Raw genomic sequence first — 23,508 nt, 5'->3', positions numbered from 1 at the left:
CCTGCTGCAGCTTCCCGTGATGATGTATGCGCTTTCTGAACCAATATATTGGGTGGACTACTGTAGCTTGCAGCCTACTTTATTGTACTCATTTTACAGGGCGCACACACGTATGCAACAAGTATACTTTAGTGTTGAGCCCACCTTTTGGCTTCATGTGTTGGTAGTAAATAATTTCGTGATGTGGCACTTGTACATTCACACATTTGCAACATAATAATCAGAGCCCAATTTTTACTCCATGCAAGAGCGCCCATGCTTACCAAATGTTTTCCTGCAAATGCCAAACGATTAGACGCATCGATCAGATCGCGTTCGCTCAGATTTGGCATGTGCTATAATTTGTGAATTTGTCCATACCAATGCACTACAGAGGTTTTGCGTAATATGGTCAAACGGAAGCACGTTCTTTGTATGCTTCGAAATTCTCACACGCTTTTATGTCACTTTTGCTAACATGATCGGATACCTTTCAGAGCACAGGAAGTCGAGTTGCTTCAAAACAAGGTTCAAATATAAAGTCAATAAATTGGGCGTTGAGACGGCGGGTGAGCGGACGCCTGGCTGACACGGTATCTACCTTACTCGAGATAAGGGCCCCATTCTTTTGGAAACGCTCTGCCTGCCGACGGGCCTTTAGAGCGTTAGCTCTGTTGCTCACTTGCGCGAGTGACGCGTTTTTCTAAGAATCGTAAACAGAGCCATCACCATAGCAACATCGCCGTCTTCACTGTGCCCAGGCAAACTAGACCGAACTCTCCAAGCCCCCGGCCACAGCGGCAAAGCGCGGTAGCAGGCGATGCTAGGCAAGTATAGCATTATAGCAAAATGAACGCCAAACCAGCTTCCCTGCCGAATGCATCAACGGTTTACCCTAGACGCCGTAATGCTTCGGACAATCCGCGGTATATCCCCCTCCAAGAAGCGGAATTACCTGGGAAGAGGACGGGACATCATGCACGTATAAAATAAATAAAGTAAGCGCAAATAAAAACATCAAACGGGAAACCAATTCAGTGTTTTCATATATATATATATATATAGGGCCATTGATCAAGTCAAAGTATTTGAAGAAGATATAAACGAATGCTTTTTGTCTGGTTTCTCGAACAAGGAAGCTGTAGGGCTGCCGAAACGATAGTACGTTTTCATGAAACTTTGACTTGCGCAGTGAGCCTGTATATTTTTTTATGCCACCACCTGATCAGACTGCATTTCGTCGAACTCTTGATTACAGTGGTTTCTCTTATTTGAGCTAAGCTCGACATTCGGTTGCGTTGAGCCTCATCATTTTTTTTTTTTAATTTTTAGTGAGGGGAATGACGGAAATGCAGTGGCAAAACCCGATTCAACATCACATTTTTGTATTGGAGAAGCTTCACATGGCTGTTTCCTACTTGCCCATTCACCGAAAACATCCCCGGCAGCTACTGCGGCACCTTTACTATCATCACCGGAACGCAACATTCGGAAAGAAAAAAAAAGGAAAGAAAAAAAAAACATGACTGAAACGCTGGTGATTATCTTCGGCTGCCCACTATATCATTTTTTCTCCTTTTCTTTGGAGCCTGCACTGCTTGCGCTATATAGGAACTTCAGTGGGAAGGTTGAAGAGGCATGCTTGTGCATGTTCAGGTTTTCAAGTTGTACTTGGCAGACTGTCGAAACATTTTATCTGTACCAGTAAAGTGGCAGAGGGTACAAGTATTCGTGCAATTTCTCCTAGGGAGACGCTCTTTGAAATTATATTATATTAATTTATGCAGTGTTATAGTTCCGTGCCCTACTATTCATTTTATCGTAGAAAGGGGAAGATATTTTTCCTTCTTGCCACTGGAAAAAAAAAGTCTAAATTCCACATCCTCACAATATATGCTAACACCGCTAACATCTGAAGATAGCTTTGTGGCGGAGCTAAGACGAGGAATAACCAGCTCCGACAGCGTTCGGGTTCGAACTGTCTTTTTTTTTTTTTTTTTGCTGCTTTCACTGAGACGCTTAGTGCCAAATTCTTCTTTGTCCAGCGCCGTTCCGTTGTTTGTGATAAAAGCGCGGCGCGAGGGGCGCTACAAGACTACAAAACAAAACAAGAAAAAAAATTTCAATATCTCCGCCACGATTATATCTTGCTGAGTAAGTAGAGTAAGTAAGTAGCGCGAGAGCCTTAGCTGGCAACGTTTCGGCACACAAACAGTATGACACACTTAATTCGAGGCGATAAATAAATCTCAAAGCAAGCAAGTGTACATTTGTCAAGGGACCATTTTCAAGTAGCGCTACTGCGCATGCGCGAAGCACCTGAGTGCGCGAAGCACGTGCACCTCAGTTCGACCCGACCACTCGACCCGACTCGCCAGTGTTTACCTCTCTCGCCCGATGGAAAGGAAAGGGCAAAGGGAAAACGTTGTAGAAGCACAATACCTTCTCGTAAATACCCCTCGATTCAGGGTGTTTGTGGCGCCATCCTCGTAATTTTTCTGAACTGCGAAATTTTAGTGCACATGAAATTTCATAGATGGCGCTACCTACTACGTTTATCACACGTGGCTCTGTTATTTTACTATTATTTGACTTTGTAGTTGATAATTGTTACCGGTTGAATAAGGGAACGAAAGCCCGAACCTTTAAGTTATATTCGCCAGAAACAAACAAGCCATGGAGCATTTCAATCATGCTTAAAATATTTCATGAAGAGCTCGCGCGCTTCAAGTGAACCACGAAAAAATTAGCTGAAATCATCCTGACAGTGCACATTCCTCGAGAGTCGTAGAACAAAACCGATGCTTATCCTCTGACAGCGAGGTGCAAAGTTTTTCCACGCGAAATTTCAGCACAGATAAGAGCTTATTACTTGAACAGTTTAGCATATACTTTAAGCCATTTTGCAAAAAACGCAAAGTTTGATCACAAATAACTTTTACACTAAATGAAGCAGACAGATGATATTTTCAGGAAAAAGCGAACTATGTACGACCTCCAACTGTGCAAAAAATCTCCGCAGCAGAATGCGTATCTTGAAAGTTATTGTATGTATAATTACCTGTTTTATACACTTTTCACAGGCGCGTGGCTAATAAACTATGCGATACACAGTAATAAAAATGCTTAACTTTGTTCATTAACATCTAATATCAAAACATCTCAAACGGTGTTTTCCTAGGTGCAAAAGATTTTGCACAATTTTGTTTTTCCCGAGACAAGTAGAGCTGAAAAACCGTTTCTTACCTTTGTGTTCTCCTTTACAGCTTAAACATCGGTGCAGCTATTTATAAATCAAATGCACCATTAGAAAGGAGAGGAAATAAACTTTACAAATATATTAAAGTCATATTTATAAACTAAACTAGTGAGGCGCAGTAGGCGTATGAATATCGCCAAAAATGTCGTCTCTTCACCGCTGGAGTGGGACCGCCACCTTAAGTGAATTAAGGTGGCGGAAGTTAATTAATGAAAAAAAAACAAAACAAAACAAAACAAAACCTAAACATATAAGATTTTCGCCTGTTCCAGGACCGTTACTTAGCGTGTACACAATCAACGATAAAGCTGTTGAATCTGTGTCTTCTATAAAATATCTGAGTGTTCATTTGCATTTTAATCTCTCTTGGAATGCTCATATAAACCTCATCACTGGCAAAGCTTTTAGAAAACTTGGCATGCTAAAGCGCCGTTTACACCTCGCAAATTCTAACACAAGACATCAAGCTTACATCAAACTGATAAGACCAACCTTAGAATATGCTTCCGTCATATGGCATCCTCACCAGGACTCTCTTTCTAATCTTCTTGAATCCGTCCAGAATAAAGCAGCAAGATTCATTACATCATCCTACTCAAGATTACAGAGCGTATCAATTAAAGAAGTTTTAAACCTACCATTGCTCGCTCTCAGAAGGAAGTTTGCGCGATTATCATTTCTTCACACATTATACTATAGCAATTCGGAATTTGTTCGCTCCCATCTTCTTCCTGCTCCTCACGTCTCATCCCGCCTTGACCATGCAAGCAAAATCCTCCCAATATTCACCACTCTCTTTAGCAATAAATGAATGCAATTAGTTGGCATCAAATATCACTGTTTTGACTCATTTATCAGAGTTTCAAGCAGCATTGCTAGCTTCTTCAGACGCATCGTAGTCAATTTGCGCGGTTTTGTCGTTCCCTGTGTAGAGATTCCTTGATTCTTTCGGTGTCATCTGTGTTGCTAAGTCGGTGAGATCTCAAATGTTTTATAATCTTTTTTCTGGTTTTAGTTTCTGTATTCATGGTCAGCTTTGTAGCGTCTGTCATGTGCGATGTGCATGTTTTTCCCTTTTGCTGAAATCGCTGCACATTTTTCTCTTTTTACAGTTCTCCGATTATGTTGAAATGTTGCTTGCCCGACTGTTTTTTTTTAGTTCTGTATAAAGATTACTATGACTAGTTATATACTTCCCTCACATACCACCATGACATCATCTGTTATCCTGTTTTTGTTCTACCCTGATTTGCTTCAACGTCCCCCCCCCCCCCTATGTAATGCCCTATTAGGTTTTTCGGTTATTTCAAATAAATAAATAAATAAATAAATAACATGATAAAGCTGCTTATGGGATCTGAGAAACACTGTAGTGGAGAGGCTGCATGCCAGTTTAGATCACCTGGGAATTTTGAACATGCACTGGCATTGCATTAGCAAACGAATGTTTTCACTTTTCGCCTCTTTTCACACTCCATCTCTTTTTGGGCATTTTCACTTCAAGCAGGATGCAGTCCTTTACCTTCGACCTCAGCAGCCAGATTACATAGCCATTAAGCCAGAGCGGCGGTTATAAATATAATCATTGACATTCGCACGGCATTTACCTTTGCAGGTCAGTGTCTCAAAATTTTTTCCTCACACACATATACAGCTACAGTCAGATTAGACACCAGAATATATCAAAATGCAAATGCCTGCCATAAAAATGCTCTGCAACAAGCAAATAGCATGGAAAAAAAAGATATGCCTCGGTCACAAACATTTTTTTTTTTATTAGTAGGCAAAATGTCACCTGCTCGTATTGAACAGAAACAGGATTGCTGCATATGGCTTAAAAAGCGTGACACAAATAAGCACGACTCAGCAGCACAAAGTGTCAGCAATGCATCAGTATCATTCAATCAGCAATCCTTTCAGAGACTCTAATTTGGCACTCAAACTCAGTTCTCTCTTTATGAACACAGCAGTTTCTCTTCCATAATATATTAGTATAAAGTTAAAACTGCACAGTGTTCAGTAACCTTAGAAATTTGAGACATGCATTATAATGTCACTATGTTTCAAGTGCAGTGCAGCATTCCACAAACTTCACGGCATGATTTTTTTTTTTCTGCATGCAAGGAAAGCATTTCATAGTAGGAACCAGTAACAATAATCACAAATTCATGCGGCATGCTCTAGGGTTGCAAGTGCGTTTGTCTGTCATTTAGATCAGTATATGTGAAGCAGCATATTAGTGCTTCTCACATATTTTATCGGTTGAATAAAATTAAAAAAAAAAAAAATGCCAGCTTTTGATAAGTTCATGCTATCCAAAGATCCATTCTCAACGACAAACATCTCATTTCCTTTCCTTTAGAGTAGAGAAAAAGGCCAGCACATACTCAAAATAGCAGTACAAGGGAAGTGGGAAGACGCTCAAGAGACAGCCGCATTGGCCGCCGAAATGTTCCCACTAGCACCTCCATTGCTGCAGCAGTGGAGCATTTGTGGAAAACTCACTTCTTCCCAAGACTTGTTTTGTAACCGAAACAACTTGTCCGTAGATGACATTCCCGCAGCATTCTTCGTGGTAGTAGTAATAGGAGACACTGTTCATATCCCATGAGGCGTGGATTTGTTTGTTGTTCAGCTTAGGGGTGCCAAGGGGTGAAGTGCAATGTGAAGGAGCTCGAGTCAGAATTCCGCAGTTACAGCTAGTACACGGCGAGCATGAGCCTGTTGCTGGTCCTCCCTTGTTTTCACAGGAATTCTTTCCTGTGCCAAGCACTGATGTTGAACAAGTATTCTCAAAATTGCGTGCTATCAACATAAAGAAGCATGCTGGAATGGCTGATGACTATCTAAGCATGATTTTATATAGTATACAAAAACTGTAAATAGTGGTTGCTCAAAGGTAAATAGAATTTGCACCTTTTTCTTTGTATAATCTTTTACGCACTGAGAATTTTTTCGCAGATTATCAGCATGGTATAGTTTGCACCACGCACCTAGCTAAACTGTAAATGCTAAAGAACATCCACCAAATTTTCAAAAGACACACTGAAAAGCAAATGGACTAACTACAAGTAAATGTGGATTCATGCACTCAAGACTTGACAATCAATGCTAACCATTCAGTGGTATTTATGGCACTTTTATGACAGCAAGAATTTTTGCCAGAAAAACTAACCGACAGCAGTATGCTGCCCGTGACCACTATCATGTTGCAGTCGATGTGGCAGCTGACGATTCAGCATGACTTTGTATTCCAAATTTCTTTAGCACATCTGCTCCTTTTGCATACTTATGTACAGTCTTTGTCAAAAGCATACGGCCCAAGGATTTTTGCTCTAAGCCCAGTAACGAGGGTCGTAAAGCAACTCTAGCGTTTGAAATCCCGTAGATGACAAATCTCGTCCTTAGTTTACCTCACATTCATATTCCAGTATTGCTGCTAGCAGCCGTGTTACAGTGCTTAGAAGCGAACCTCTTGGGCCGTATACTTTTGACAGAGTGTACATCCTCATCATGGAACAAAGCAGCAGCATCTATAGAAGGATGGCATACTTATTGTTTGACAATCAGGTTGCCTAGGACAATTTGCAACCATCAGCTTTGCCTAGCATTGTCCTCCAGATCCAAGTCGCAATGACTAGCAGTGTATTCATCTCGCCGAATGTTTTTCTGGGTTCAATGTTGGCTTGAAACCCAAGAAATATAATCTGATGTGGAATTTTTGTGTTGTTGAGACAAAATGAATCTATGGCACTTATCGCAAGCAATGCTGTAATGGTGGCTAGTTGGTTTTTCGTCTTCAGAGAGGCGCACTATACTTTGGCACAAGGACAAATTACAAAAACCAAAAAACAAGACGACTGGTATGTGCACAAACTTTCAACTGTTTATTACATGTACTCCTCTCCTTATATACTCACATACTAAGAAAAATGTACAAACACGTGTTAGATGCAAAATGATAAGTGCAATCCATTAAACCGTTACCCGTGTACCACCACTTTCCATCACGCTGCCTGTTAACAATTGAATCTCTCGCGTGTCAGCGCTATCGACGGATCGCTTACGCATTCCGTGGCCGTGCCATTTCATATGTTTCAAAGATTATTCTTTCGCGCCGGTCTGTGAAATGTCCGATTATAGCAGTTTCTTCGAATCTTGGGATGCATTTTTTACAGCTATTAACATGCTTGGCGAGGTTGCTCGGGTCGTTATTTTTGCCACAGTTCCTTCGATGTTCACCCAATCTTATGTTTATACATCTTTCGGTCTGGCCCACGTATCTGCTGCCGCAAGACAGAGGAGTGTTGTACACAACACACTTATCACAGTTCATTATCACAGTAATTCGTCCTTGTGCCAAAGTATAGCGTGCCTACCTGAAGATGAACTATGACACTTGCCTAATTCAGTGTTAAGAGGGAAATACACATTTACCTACATGTATAAAGGCCATTGCAAAGAGGCACTTGTTTTTCATTTAGAAAGCATGAAAAATAATCTCTGAAGCTAGCTATCTCTTGAAGGACGTTATAAACCCATCTTACATGCCCCATATGAAAACAACCCATGATCATCCTTATTCCGAGATTTTGTAAGGACAATATTCTAATGATGAACATGACCACCACTGAAGCACTAATTGCACAATGCAATAATTTGTGACACTGCACCACATGACGGCTTCGCATAACAGGCAGTGGTCACCACCACTGTAGATGTCCCAATGAAACATTGCCTAATGTAGTTACTGCTTAGAACATTTGTCAAACTTGTCTATACAGAGCAACTGTGCCAGCACATTTATAACGACAAACAGTAGTGTTCAGAATTATTTATGCCACTGTAGTAACGATAGTTGAACACAATTCAAGAAAGAGCGGCTTTTGCCAATCAAAGGCCACCTAAGCAGAAAGTGGCTACATTGGTGTGAGCTTAGACCTGCTAGCATGACAACAGGTTGTGACAGATGAAGTGGGGAACACCACAGGCTAATTGGTTAACCACGATGCCCAAGAAAATGGTCAACACCAGATGGTGTAGAGCCTCCTTCGAGGGCATCTGCCATTTTTTTCCCAGAGTTGGTTTGCACAGAAATTATAATGACTCGTAGCTATCTAAACTTGAGCAGACAGCCATTTAATCAATAACTGCGACCAGACTTTCAGTGAATTGTAGTAATGTTGATGAGCCATGTTGATAAACCTTAAGTATAAGTTGTATGTCTGTCCAGGCTGCTGTCAGGCACGAAAATGCAGAGCCACTTTCAGTGACTGTCACACAGCATTAGTGTCACATGCAGCCAAATAACACGGGAGCTTTCAGTGATACTCTATGCAGAATACGCTCAACTTAAAGTGCGGCAGACTCGCTTCGCTTTGCTAGCATGTGTTTCCTCAGTACTGCTGGATTGAGTGAAAATTGCAACACTAAATATAACATACTATTTCTTGAGGCATCTGCGTAACTTTGTTGGTATAAAGTGTTTCTACGTATCGGGCATGCTGAACGTGAACATTCAACAGAATTTTGCTTGTCAAGACACTGGATGAATGGTGTGCTTCATTTGGCTAGTAATGTCAAGTTGCAGTGAATGCTTTTACTTGGAATAAAATTAAAAAAAGTAAACAAGGCATAGTGCCTTTGGAGTTTGCAAACACTGTCTAAGGTTTTGCACACAGATTTGCATTACCAGCCGTCAGCAACATCAGTTTCAAATAACACTACACCAGCAAAGTCGGACTTAGAAGCCCAAGTGCAACAGCTGAAATTGACAATGAATTTGCCTACCTTATTGGAGAGTAAATAATCATCTCAACACAAGCATCAGTGAGGCCCCGATGTGCCACTCAAGGCATCACTTGCATGTTAAGTTAGTCAGGTGTAGATAAATTTTTCACTGTGGAGAAGTTACGCAATGAAACTGACATATTATGCTGTTTGTTTGATAGTGATAAGCACTCTGCTTCATGTGGTGGTGAAAAAAGCCTCACCTCTGAAGTATATCACCCTTCATCACTAAATTAACTTTGTTTTATTCTGTTTGCTCTTTGCACCAAAAAAAATATGCTTCCCGCGTTTTCTTGCACGTTCATTAGTACAAAGCAATGCAAACCAAAGCGTGTAGAAACGAAAACTCTGAAACCATGCACTGGTCCAGAGCCTAATGCCTCCAGTACTGCGTGTCACCATCACTGTACGCGCGGTATGGGTCTCGAACGCTGTACTGTTCAGCACTACCCGCTGCATCACTCCTCCAGTACCGCGTGTCGCCATCACTGTGCGTGCGGTACGGGACGCTGTACTGGTCATCACTACCCGCTGCATCCGGACCGTTCGCCTGCCAGAAATGGGGCCGCATCGGCCTTGGTGGGCGCACACCACGTCCACTGTGTTGAGGCGGCATGCCACTGTACCTTGAACCGATTTGTTGATATGCATAACTCGATGGAGACTGGGCAGCGGCTCCAAGAGGCTCACTACTGGAGCTTCCGACAACTCTGAAGTCTCTGACATGGTCCTGCCTGTCGGCACTTTGAAAATTTGAAACATACTGCCCGTCGAAACGTCGGAATTCGCTAGGGTGTTCTGGCTTGTCGACACGTTGGAGATCGCCGACGTATTCATCCCTGTCAAAGCGATGACCGCGGGCATTCTGAAACTCTTCGACTGCCGTCATGGGCGCTATGCGGAGCTTTTCAATCATGTACTTGCAAACTAGGTATCCCGTCCTGTTCACGCCATGCGTGCAGTGCACTCCGATCAACTTGCCGTCGTTAGCCGGGTCCGTGAGGAATGCGTCGACTGTTCGGAAAAAGTCGCTCACCACATCCGCGTTGGGTATTTGCTGGCCGGCGCACATGATCTTTACGTGGATCACGCCACGACTGACAAGAGATTCGGGGTCGTAGTACCGGTTTGTGCACGTTAGATCAATGACGAGGCCTAGGCCGTAAATCCGCTCCATGAGATGGTTCGGCGTGAAACGCCTGTTGGGCGGCAGACGCGAGCATATAGATTCCCGAAGTGGCACCTTGAAAGCGATGAATCGAGTTCCGGGCACGATTCCGCCGACGTCGTCGTAGTCCAACCACCGGTCGGGAACGGTTTTTGAGCGACCCATGTGGAAACGAAAAGCTGGCAAGCGCGCACGACAGGCAGAAAGCGACGGGACGGTACAACGCGGCGCACGCGAGGCAGGGAACGAGAGAGCAAAAAACAAGAAAAACATGATGCTGATTAGGGCGCCACCAGGAGGAGCGCCGCGGTTTCGTATTTGGGCTGAGTTTTTTTTTTTCGCAGTTTCGGTTTCTATTTCGTGGTTTCGCTGTATTCTTTTAGTTGTGAATTATTTCAGTACGTGCTGACTTTTTGTTGTATTTTTGGCGGCTTCAGAGAGAGATAGAAATATAGGTCAATAGAGATTTTTAGCAAAGACGTACGGTAAATCCGTGACTGCATGGCAAATATAACAACGGTAGCGCATAACCGTTTTATCCGCACTGCTGTCCGACTGTGCTGATACTTTCTGATATCAAGGCTACATTTTGCGAATCTTTGCTGAGGTACTTTAAACCTTTTTTTTTTTTCTTTACCGACCAGGTCAGAATTCTGGAGCCGTTCACTACGGCGTTTGTGACAGCACATGGCTCGCAGCGTGAAAACTCATCAAATTTTCTTAGCGCGAATAGGAATAAAGCCAAGCGGTTCCGGTTGGGAATGGGAGGCTCTTTTTGCTTGTTGTTGCCTATCAAACGTTTTTTTTTTCTTGCCATGTGTTTAAAGAAAGCGTTTTCTCTAAAATATTGTTCATCGAATTTTGCGTCTTCGCGTGGTTGTCATTTTAGAGTGATAGATATGCTACTCCAGGTAGAAGCCCGGGGAGACCGCCCTGATATCTTTGAATGGCCTCCAATCTAAACTAAGATCAAACTGGGGCTTAGCCCACCTAGCAACAATACTCGCTTATGATATAGTGTGTTATAGCGAACCCGTGCATGGGCAGTATGATTTATTGATTTTTTATAGTACAGTGAACTAGATAGTTTATAGGTTACTAACTGACCGCTTTACTAATTGGGCGTCGTAATTAATTACAGTTAATGTGTTAATTGTGAACATAAATGGAACTTCACGGTACATCTGGAACTTCACGGTACATCATCGAGTCTTACATCGTTGATAGCTTATGCTGAGTATAATTGCACTGGACTAGTTGTAGTTATTAATGACCTTTAAATTGAACGCTACGCTGCAGCATCAAGTCATACATTGTTGAATGGCTTCTGACGAGTGTAATTTCATCGGACTATTGGAAGGTTCAATTAATTATCATAAAATATTTAGCTGTAATTAAAAATTAAAGAACACTGCAGAATCTGCATTGAAGTAATGCGAAAGCACGGATGCTGCTGTTGGTTGCTTCTGGCTGCTTCTAATTGCTTAATTCACTTCTTGTTTACCCATTGTTAGCCTTGACCGCCTAGTAAAGAGCAGAGACATTAGTCTGCCAACCAAGATCCGTATAACTCGTGCTATGGTCTTTCCAGTTGTGATGTATGGATGCGAGAGTTGGACTGTGAAGAAGGCTGACCGCCGAAGAATTGACGCGTTTGAATTGTGGTGCTGGCGAAGACTCTTGAGAGTTCCTTGGACTGCCAGAAGATCAAATCAGTCGATATTGTCGACCATAAACCCTGACTGCTCATTGGAGGGTCAAATTCTAAAGTTAAAGCTCAGCTACTTTGGTCATCTGATGAGAAGAGAGGAGTCGCTGGAGAAAGATTTGATGTTGGGAAAGGTTGAGGGTCGCCGGAGAAGGGGTAGGCAGCGAACGCGATGGTTAGATGGCATCCTCGAGGCACTGCAGATGAAGTTATGTGATGTTAAGAAGATAGTGAGAGACCGGAAAGCGTGGCGTGACATGGTCCATAGGGTCACGAAGAGTCGGACACGACTGAACGCCTGAACTGAGTCTTTGGTACTTTCAAATTGCTCGCCAATCCCTTCCTATGTTCTTTTTCGGCTCTACTGCCGTTCGCGTGACGTGACGATTTTGTGTGTTTTGCTTCTAATTAATTCCTATTGACTTATTGTCCTAATTATATTTTCGGACACATCATTACGTCACCCTCTATCGATTGACACCACTCATTGACCTTTACCACTTCTCAATTACTCACAACTGCTGCGGACATGATCTTGCGTGTTTTGTCTCTAATTAATTACCTAATTAACTTTCTGACCTAAGTATTTTTTCGGACACGACATTACGTCACCCTCTATCGATTGCGATATCGATCGCGCTCCGTGGTGTCGTGTTTATTGTCATTCTATGTGTTAGCGCGTTGAACCACTATGACATCACTCATTAATTTTTATCACTTCATCACTTCTCAATTACTCACAACTGCTGCGGACATGATTTTGCGGACACGTTCTGCGGACGCACTGTGCGGACGCCTGCCACCGAATTTTTATCTGTTGCAGGCCGTCATTGCACCGGGCACCGCTTCGGTGGTGGACGACGGCTGTTGCGGCGCGTCTTTTTCTCTCTCTTCATTTTATTTCTTCTCTATTTTCTCTTCTGTCCGCACGAGGCAGCGGAGGGGGCTCAGCTACAGAGCCAGTAGCAGGCCCGTGCGTTTTCCTTTCCTTCTTTTTTTTTTTTTTTTTTCGAAAAAGTTTGCCACAAGGCATAAGTTGAGAAAGGGGGAATGGGATGCAGGCGATAGAAAGTTAAAAGGAGTGAAGTCCAGTTGCGCTTAGGTATTCGCAAAGGTTGGCGGTGCAGTGATTGTCCATTGTCCACTTCTCGTAATCACAATCGCGGTTCCACCGCAGGCCCACCTTCATGAGTAGCCGTTGTTTCACTGGAGTCGTTGCTGGACACGTCCACAACAAGTGACGCACATCACAGCTCTCAGGGGCAGTGTCACAGCGAGGGCACCTGTCAGTCACTGGCAGATCTTTATCACGCCAACGATGACGTACAGATGGGGTCAGAGCCGCCCATGCCCGAATCCGGCGCACTGATACCTCCTCCTGCCGAGTAAGATCACGGGGGAGAGGGTTCGAACACGGAGGAATGAGAGCGCGTGTTTGCTCAGCGCAGAACTTGAGAATCGGAAACGTGGGACAGGAACGGATCTGGGAGAAGAGGGGAAGGTGGTGGATCGCCTGATGTGTTTATGTGCGTCGTAGCATCCGCTTGAATATTATGTGGATCGCGAGCATGGCCGCGAATCCAGTGTATGCGCACGGGACATGGTACTTTGAACAGCGCAAATGAATGGACTATGTTATTTGGAATGTGCGTCGAACGGCCTTAAGCTGTTTAAGGGCAGTGAGAGAGTCTGTGTAAATATGAACTGCATTTAATGTAGGAACGGGCGGAAGGGAATAAATGGCATTATAAATGGCTTGAAGTTCCGATGCCAGAGGGGTGCACGTATCCGCGTTATATGTCACGTGAGTGTTCAGATGCGGATGAGAGGGACCATATAAGTAACTCCTCGCTCTGCAGTATTTGATGCATCGGTATATAATATGCACCCTTCAGGCAGATGTGCGGATGATACCGACGGGGAAGCAGTGGGGCCATTGTCCGTGAGCTGGCAATACGACCATGGAAGTAGTGTCTTTAAATGATGGAGTCGTAAAGACTGTTTGCGCGCTCTGTTTGCCATCCGCTCATCAATGAATTCACTGAGTGTATTTAGCTGGGCGTACTCCTGAAGTACTGGTATGGATGTTAGACGGGGGAGACATGTTATTGCACGCATGGCCTCACGATTTATGGCCTCAAGGGAGTCCCACTGTCTGCCAGTGAGACGTTGAAACTGTGCCTGGTAGATTCCTGCAGCAACAACAACAACAACATTAAAAAATGAACTTTACGCTACAGCGCCGTCATATATCGTTGAAAATGTTCCGGCGAGTAGAATCCGAAAATATATATCACCGTACAGCTGTGGCTCGATCTTGAGTGTAACCAGGGTTAAACCACTGCGATTTTTTTTTTTTTTTTTTTTTTTTTTTTTTTTTTTTTTTTTTTTTACATAACGGGCGGCTTTTCTGTGGCTCTCCAATAGCCGCGCCAGTTCTTCCCGCGCTTGCAGTTCATATACCTCGACACTTCTCACACTTGCACCTTCCCGTGTCACTTGGCTCAAATCTGAAAAGAGAAAAAACAGACGACTCTGTCTTTGTTATTGGCATTGCATGCATCGGCTAACGTAAAGGGGCGATTCAACAAGTGAACGTGTGTAGCTTAACGTTGTTTCTACAAACACGCAATCTCGGTTTCAATGAGCATCTCGTCTTCTTATGTTTGCGAAGTTTGGCAGCGCATTGCCTATTTCTGAAATGGACTGACACCACTTCGAAAGCTTTTATCTAGCATCTGTCTAGCTTGGCTGTTGACCAATTCGAGCAAACATTGTAATGGTGTTATAAAAAATTGTGTAAATTACATTAAGCTATACGTGGCACTGAAATATTGCATTAATGCTCATCAACATTATTGTTAAAAATCAACAGATAATGTTTTTGTATTACATCAAAAGCATGCTGTAAACATTGATCTAATATGAACTTTTAAATTTTATTGTAATGTTTTAAAGTTAGTATACTCTTCTGAACGTTGCTAACTATAACATTTTACTAATAACAATAAATCAAGTTTGCAAAATATTTCAAGCACTGGGTAAGAAAATGTTCCCTACTGTTCTTACAGTGAAAATGTTTTTAACTGGAAATAATTAGCAACTAATTACTAATCCAGTTAGATGCTTATTTTCTTCTTCGGAAGCAAAAGCGTATTTAAACCCTCGCCAGTGATGATCGCGCTGCCCAGACGAAGACAATTAAGTCCGCTTGCCGAAACGTTAGCTCGGCTTGCGAACTAAGCCCCCCTCCTCCCCCCGGTACCCTTGTTCAGTGCTTTTTCTTACTGTGCAGCCTTATTATATCTCTCGTTCTACCTTAGATGGTCCTTATCACACCTTGAATCTAGAGGCCTAGTACATCGTTAGAAATATTCTGTTAGTACCCATATATTCATCACTATATCACTCATGGGACACCAACTACTCGGTAATGGTCATGTAACCTTGACTCCATGGTATCGATTCGGAGGTGATCATATGAGTTGCACATTATGCTGTATTGTAAAGTCCAAATGAGAAGAAGACGACGATAATAGAGGGATAATTAGCCCAGCACCAAGGCGGAGGCGAAGGGCATTCACATGCCGATTTTCTTTTGAATTTGTTGAGAACTGGAAATAAAGAAAAAGAGGAGGAGGCGGAGAAGAAAAATATTTTGTTAAAGTGATAATGGGTGCTCTTGTACCCCGGAGGGCTCTGAGCGGTCCAGGATTCCTCTGGCTTCCGCTTCTTGCTTGGCGCGCTCCATCAGCCTCAGTGGGTATGTTGGGTCATAGCCTCCTTTATACTCTATGGTTGGGTCATAGCCTCCTTTATGGTTGGGTTAACGCAGAGCGTCCTTCAAGGAAGTGTGGGATGAGACTTTAAGGTCCACGGGTAGTGAGATGCCTTACATCTGATAGCAGATGAAGATTGTGAATTCATTTGTCAAAGGAGCAAGGATTAACTAATGAATAAAGTTCGATTAGGGACGCCTTCGACTGTTGCATCACGGACGCGCCCCAGTGCCACACGGACCTTCAAATTGTTTAGTTGTGCTAAATGACTCTGGCTTCCTAAATTAATTTCCAGCAAAATGGCTGACAGAGACAGGAATTGACAGGACTAGTGGTTGTCCGGTCCTTTCGTTTGCTGTCTTATGTTTGTCCTTGAAAGTGTCAAGTTATGAACCTTCACAACTGGAGGGACTGCGTAACCATGGAGGGTCGCTTTACCGTTTCCGATAACGTTACATTTACGCTACATTTGTGGTGCTGAAATGTTCAATTAATGGTAAGAAAAAATACTTCTGCTTATTTATAACATTACAAAACGTTAAAAGATGGTACATCACTTAAATTAATATTTGACCCAAAACTAAATTGTAACATTATCGTTACGTACTTTTCTGTGTTACCGGCGTGCGGTCATGGTGCGTTGCAAACAAATCCGAAGTTGTCACTTTTATGTTGTGCTAAGGATGTACTCGTGAGCTGTGCGTGTTTATTTTTAAGATGTGTTGATCATTCTGGCAGTTAATTCTCTGCGCGCTGTCGCAGGTGTGAAGGCATACAATCTTTCTCAGTTAGCACGTACGTTTTGCGAATTAACACATTTGCGTCCTATGCTCTTCTTTTTTCTTCTTTTCTTTATTGCAGAAGAAGATCTGTCGACCGAAGCTACCGAACAGCCGAATGGAGACATTGCCCAGGTATGTAGCTTGTTCCTTCCACTTAGTAAATGTTTCTTAGTACGCCACATGTAATCCCCCCCTTTCTTTCCATCTCTGTGACTTAGTGCTAACAGGGGTCTTTCCGCCTTATTCGTGCCTGCATGTGTTCAGTTCTACTACTCGGCTCGGCTATTATCTCCTTCCCTCGGGGGAAGCGTGCGCAATTGTACGGGTGACACCGTGGGTTTTTTTACTATTTTTTAAAATTGATTGCCTCCGTAAATGCGCACCTACTCGCTTCGATTGCAGCGTGATCAGGGGAGTCCTTTGTTTAGGAAATAACGATAACTCGAGACTATAGTCCGGCGATATGCATTCTATGACAAAGCCGTTACGGCTTTTGGGTGTACGAACAAAAAACTTATACTGCGCGATGACGCGAGGCAGTCACTTGAAAGCATGCAAGTACAGGCATAAGGGGATTTTCATGTTTTATTCGCCGGTGTCAATGCGGCTTGATCCGAAGGAAGAGATTCAGTGAGTTTTTTCTCTAGCACACGCGTCCTACAAAACATTGCTGTCGGCTGTGGTTCGGAAGAGGCCTTCCCCTTAGGCTTAATTCTGTAACTTGTCTCTAGGTGATGGATATGATAGTAGTGATACACACTCATTCACACAAGAGGTTGTTCCCAGGGAGCGTGTGAGTAATCTGTCCCCGAGGAATCTCGCGAAGACCGTTCTCGTACACACGGGTAACAAAAGCTACTCTTAAACATGTTATTGAATTTGAAGCAAGTCCAGTTTTTGGGGTCATCTTTTATATGCTGGGCACCTTGGGGGGTACTGTATTTATGCAGTTATGCACATGTCAATGGGAATGCCCTAAGCTTCCGACGCGTAGCGAAAATTTGCTTATAAAGTTTCTCCCGCGCTCGCACCCAGTAGGATTAAAACTGCCAAGGAAACCCAATGGGTTGCTTTTCTGAACTTCTTTGCGAGGCAGCTGTAGAATATAACTTAACATACTTTTACAGACATGTTGATTGATAAAATGGTATAAGTTCTGCTAAGAGGCAATGTATTGGTTCTGAAGTTTCACCTGCGCACACAACGAGTAATTAAAATTTACTGCCATAAAAAACTAATTGGGTGCGATTTTACAAATAGCAAAGAGCCACAAGCCTGCCGAAGGAAGATCTGCGGATATGTTGGTTATTAGAATGTAATTATAGAGGATGGGAAGAAAAATTCGGAAACCCTTTCCGATGACATCTCCGAGATTTCTGAGTATGTCGGAATCTTGGCCTAGTCTTCGGTTTAGCAACGTGAAAGCATAAGTGAAGAGAGGTTCGCACATTCGCAGGGCAGAAATATGTTTACTCCATACGATTTAGTTGTTACGTGTCAGTGGCCGTACACAATCGTTCATATTTCAGGAGCCTGCTGACGCACAATATGTTTGGACATGTTTCAGACATCCCTGGGAAAAGGGGTGTCCAAGGTGACTGTAGGGTACTTTTTGGCGCACATATATATTAAGGCGAAAGCTTTCCTTGGCTCCTGAGTGGCGTTTACAGAGCGCGTCGGCAGAGATCGTCGGTGGAGTGTGCGCGCAGTGTGTGTCGGTAGAGCGTGTCATCAGAGCGTGCCCGTACGAATTGTTGAGAATCCATTGCATAGGTAATTAATATAAAAGTATCAAATTCGGTATCCAATTTGATAAGAGTATGGCCAACTCGGTGGTGACCTCCAAATTGTGATGGGCTACCCACCCCAAAATTTGGCTCCCTGGACCCTGAAATTTCGACCTCGTCAGAATTTGGCCAAAATGCATGTCGAACATAGTGGTAGTATAGCCAATTCAATAATGACCTCGAAATTGGGATGGTTCAACCGGGCCAAACCCTAAAATTTTGCTCTCTGGACCTCCAAAATGTGACCTTGTCAGAACTGGACCAAATTCGATGTCTAACCTAATTCTATTATGTCCAGTTCACAATAGCGACCTCCAAATGAGGATGGGCCACCCCCAAAATGTGGCCCCCTGGATCCCCAAAGTTAGACCTTGTCAGAATTTGGCGCGAATCGATGTCTAACCTAATTCGAGTATGGCCAATTCAGTGGCGACCTCTAAACATAGCTGGACCATCCCAGAAATTTTGTCTCTTGGCCCCTCAATATTGACTGCATCCGAATTTGACTATTAGAAACGGTAATTAAGCAGCAGTGAAATGCAAAACGCTTAGCTCTTGAATCTCTGCTTCTCCGGCGTGCCCACGTCTCCTAATTTGGGTCCCTGCTCATGAGCCCCTGCTAGGGAACATCCCATAGCTCACAATCTCGCCCGAGATCTTAGCTGCCGGGTTAAAGACATTGGGTATTAGCAAAGCAGACACTTTTGGTAACCTATACATTTTCAGATTAGGTCGATGTCTTTACCTTCCCGCAGACAGGAGCCTATCTAAACGAGAGGCATTGTGCTGGCAAAAGCTGCAGACAGAAACTTTCGTCAATCTCTGGTTATACGTAAACTATATCTGACCCTAGGCCCCCCCTCGTGTTAAAAAAAAAAAACGGCAGTGGTTTATTAGCTCCGGTTAAACCTAGCTGAGTTGCGAAAGCAACAGCTGCATGGCTACGCTTAGGATAGCTTAGGCTACGCGATGAGCAGCGACCGGGCTCTCCTTCATAGTTGGTCGCTTCCGTCGCGTGCTCCTAGCTCACATTTCTTCTCCGTACAACCAACGGATAGAGTGCTGCGCAGCTAGCGCCGGCTGTGGTTATGACGTCAGTTCTCCGGCACCGGCGGAGCCCGCGGCGAATTGCGGCCGCGACGGTAGCTCCGACACACCAGCTGCTGCCTCTGACGTCAAGCGGCTCCTCGCACATGCGCAGCTTGGCCCACGTTGTGCCACGCGAAATGGCTTGACGACTAGCGTAGTGTTGCTTTCGCAACAAAAACTTTTATCGGACGGCCACACTATTTCACATGACGTCGACATATCACACTTGACTCACAAACACCTGACACGTGGGAGTCTCTCCTGCACGAAACTTCAACAGCGGTGGATCATCTATCACACATTGCAGGCGGAAGCGTCCCAAGGCTTGCCCAAGGAATACCAGCCGACATAAAGCTATGCAACTGCATAACTTTCGCCTCGGATGTCTCCTTCGGGAGTAATAAAGTTTTAATCATCATCCCAGCGGCTGCTGTGGTCGCTCGCTAAGTTACCTACTTGCCTTCGACAAAGGCTTTGCCGTGATTGGTGTTGAAGGTCGATTGACGAATTCATTCAGACGTGCAGTGAAGTAATAATAACTATAACGACCAGTATAGTCTAGATACACGAGCTATTTACACGGTGACCCATCATCGTTCGTTGATGCCGCTATCGTCGTTTTATCCCCAACTTTCCGGTCACCGCTTTATCAAGCGTACGGCAGCGATATTCTGAGTGGTTGGTACTGGCGAACAGTGAGGGGCAAGAGTGTATGGCGCGTAGGGACATGATCTCGCTCGATTGCATTCAACCCGACGTGAGTGGGAACATGATGTAAATCTCTATCTTTACATAGAGCTTTCTTCTAACTGTTTACTTTTGTGGTGTTGTTTGCAGGGCGTGGGCGAGTGTGGCCCGCTGCACCCCCAGCAGCCGTCGCAGCAGCAGCGCGGCAAAACCATCTCCGGCACGGGCTCTTCTTCCGTCGCCGGCGATGGGGACTCGTCCTCGTGCGAGCTTCGCGAGGTGGCCAGCCAGTTCGTGAGCGACCTCATCCACCGCGCCCGCGAAGTGGCGCAGCGGCAACAGTTCCGCATCGACGAGGTCGACGAAGAGGAAGAGGAGGAAGAAGCGCCACCGCCCAGGAGGCTCATAGACCTCACCGCGGGACCAGTCAAGGCACGCATCCCATTCGTTGTAGTGGACTGTGTGGAGACGAATACGTCAAAATGAGCATTTTCTTCCTTAATATTGAAAAAGTGCGTCATATTACGCCGAAGTTATTGGCAATACTTCAAATTTGGTGTTGGAGTTAAAGGGACCTTTGCTTCGGCGTAGTATTCGGGGCTGATAAACACATGCAGTTACGCTGCACGGGGTGCTTTATGCCAGTTCTCCGTTTTCTGGCGCTATGGAAAAGGGCTCACGCTCACCGGTGTATGGCGCATGCTTGTACTACGTAAAAATAAAGCGTCTTCGCCACCTAAGTGCGGCTGCGCGCGCTTGCAGCGTGCGATCCACAGCCGCCCGTTGCCCATGCTAGCGTAGCGTCGCAGGTGCTTAGGCAGTGCAAGACGAGATCATTACCCTAGGTCAACGCCGTTGGTTGGAGTATGCATTTGAGGGCCATTATACCGCTTCCTTCTTGAGTTGTATCCGACCTTACAAGAGCACGCATTGTTCTCTGAGAAATATAATCACTGCGGTGCTTTATGCGCCAACTGTGTATCCACCCGCACAGTGGGATGATTAAATAACCCTCCTGTGTCTTGTGAATAAGGTATTATAAGGGATGTGCTCAGCACACACTTTATGCAGCTGTTATCAGTTGAAGGTATAGATAGTGAAAGTGTATGGTGCTCTGAGTGACTTTTGCACAGGTGTACCTCGCATTTCCGAAGAGCACCAAGAGGCTCTATGCGGTCCAATAACCCTTGGAAGAGCTTCGGGTAACTGTTAAGAAAATGAATCAGAGCATTATACAGACTTTCATTATCTATACCTTCAGCTGAGAACAGCTGCATAAAGTGTGTGCTGAACACATCCCTTATGTCTTCAGCGCTGTGAAAATGTATCCCGTTAGGCAATAAAGACAATTTTCGCCAAACCACAACTACTGTTCTACTATTCCGGAGTACCCGGGTTCAAACCCAATCCGCCGGTGACTGCGTATCGATGGATGCGAAATGGAGAGGCGTTCGTGTGCTGTGCGATGTCAGTGCACGTTAAATATCCCCAGGCTGTCGACATTATTCCGTAGCCCTCCACTACGACACCTTTTCTCTCTGCTTTCACTCCCACCTTCCTCCCTTCCCTTGCGTGCGGGTAAGGTGTCCGCAGAAAAAAATGCGACAGATAGTGCGCACTTCATTTCCTGTGAATCAATTATTATTATTATTATTGCCGCCCAGACGCCGCCCGAGATTCAAGTGGACCTGGTGGGTTCCCGAACTCCCAGCCCGGAAGAGGAAGTGACGTACGTGGCCCCTGAGCCGGGGCTCAGGAAGAAGGTAGTGGTGATCCACGACGAGCCCTCCGAAAGCGAGGGCGACACGAGCGGCGAGGTCAGTCCGGACAGCTCGCCAAGGGCCAAGCTAATTTCAGGGCCCCAGCAGTCACAGCAGCAGCAGGACTGTCAAGACGTTAGTCTACTGCCTTCTTCTCTCTTTTAAAATTAGAATTCAGCGCAAACAGAACGAGGACGAAAGAAAGAACGTGCATGCTCTTTTCGTAAATTGCGTGCGTTTCCCTTTCTTTTCTTTCGCCCTCATCCCCTTGCGCCTAATTTTAACTTTGGTTTCACTCCACTTCTGTCAGTTCAGCATCCTCTCTAAGTCACGTTTGTCTGTTCCGCTGCACCGGCTACTTTACGGTCTCAGAGATTCCACGGTTCACTAAATTCCCGAGTTTTTATAACTTTGTTCAGACAAGTGCAAGAAGGCCTTAGTGGTGTCTGTAGATGCCAGTGAGCCACTGGAGCAAGCTGATCGGTATAGGGATGAGCTGTTGCCCGAGTGAAAGCGGAACACAAAGTTAGTTAACGAGATTTAACGCTATGTGTAGACTACTATGTTGCGAAAGGACCTCTAAACTAGGTGGTCTGGTTTTAAAACTCCTTTTATGCTTACTTTTCGTGCTGCTTTGCCTAAGGCAGCAGCTCATCCATCTGCTTATTAGGTCTCTCCGCCTCTCCATACGGCCTGCCTGGTGTAGGAAATGCAAGAGCTCAAACCTCGTGCTGATGCGAATTAGAGCTTATAAGTTTTATCTACGAGCTTTGCACACATTTCGGTTCACTGGTGAGGACATGCCGGTGTCGTAAAAATAAATTGAACAAAGGTGGAAATGCAAGCATGTATGGAGATTGATCGCGATTCTACAAAAGCAGATGTCACGCTTTTTTAAATTGTTGTGTAATGCGATCTTATATGTATACGTAACTCCCTACAACATTAGACGGGAACATTCGCGCATTTCTTCTTCGTTGTGAGTATGTTTGGTAAGGGCCTTTATATTCCGTTTCTCCGTTTTCACTATTATGCAATGAATAAAATAAGTCATCTAGAGAGAACGGTGTTGGGCATCGGTAAGGAATATGTTATATGATGGGTACTGCGGAAAGTGCGACGACGACGACATCTGGTGAAGGAAGAAATTTATACGCATACGTAACATGGGGTATTGTTTGAGACATGTAACGCCGCTGCATTTTCCCTGTTCGCATCTATTGAGTTCTCTTCTTTTTTTCTCGTCTTACGTCCCCTCAAGCTTGATGTAACGACGGCTTCATCACGGTGAGGTAACGTACCTTTCTTTGTGTGCAGATGATGCATTTACACGGTGCACAGATCCAAAAGCAGTCAGGCGTATGCGAAGCGGGCGATAAGGTTACATAGAAGGAGGTTCCGCTTTCGCCTGGAAGTTTCAGCTAACTCAAGGCGCCTTAATGGAGCTGCTCTTGCAAGCAGACAACGTGATTATCGAGCAAATAAGTATGTGCCTCTCACGGTTGCTTTAATTCTTAGAGGATCGCATCGGGGCCGCTTCCAAGGAGAGATTGGATATATCAGCCTTTAGTTATTTTATCAATTAACTTAAATCACTTTATGAGTTTAGTTATTTTTTTAGGCTTAGTTATATGGACACATAATCGGACGTTTGATATGGATCGTGTAATGTAATATGTACTGCACTCCTCCAAGGTTGAGGTGAAAAGAAGAACCCCTT

The 23,508-nt window shown here is 44.3% G+C and overlaps 2 protein-coding genes across 3 annotated transcripts in view; one reads left to right on the top strand and one right to left on the bottom strand.

Annotated features, from left to right (window-relative positions):
• LOC146198717 (uncharacterized) overlaps positions 1–23,508 on the top strand; it is a 123,239-nt gene that overhangs the window by 71,861 nt on the left and 27,870 nt on the right. For both annotated transcript variants that reach the window (XR_014705012.1, XM_084594223.1), the window contains exons 2-4: positions 16,545–16,597; positions 20,179–20,460; positions 21,693–21,923. Coding sequence is in view for 1 of the 2 variants with exons in the window: in XM_084594223.1 (XP_084450349.1) it covers positions 16,545–16,597; positions 20,179–20,460; positions 21,693–21,923 (566 nt within the window). In the remaining variant the exon portion in view is untranslated. The remainder of the gene's footprint in view (positions 1–16,544; positions 16,598–20,178; positions 20,461–21,692; positions 21,924–23,508) is intronic.
• Positions 7,829–10,442, bottom strand: LOC146198718 (RNA/RNP complex-1-interacting phosphatase homolog). The gene has a single exon (XM_084594216.1). It carries the CDS (start codon positions 10,359–10,361, stop codon positions 9,402–9,404), a length of 960 nt encoding a protein of 319 aa, XP_084450342.1. The 5' UTR covers positions 10,362–10,442; the 3' UTR covers positions 7,829–9,401.

Source organism: Amblyomma maculatum, chromosome 2 (assembly GCF_055883805.1).
Source record: "Amblyomma maculatum isolate TAMU_Amacu chromosome 2, ASM5588380v1, whole genome shotgun sequence".
NCBI classification, from domain to species: Eukaryota; Metazoa; Arthropoda; class Arachnida; order Ixodida; family Ixodidae; genus Amblyomma; species Amblyomma maculatum.
The sequence above is the reverse complement of the archived record's forward strand: the minus strand, read 5'-3'. Positions and strand labels throughout refer to the sequence as shown.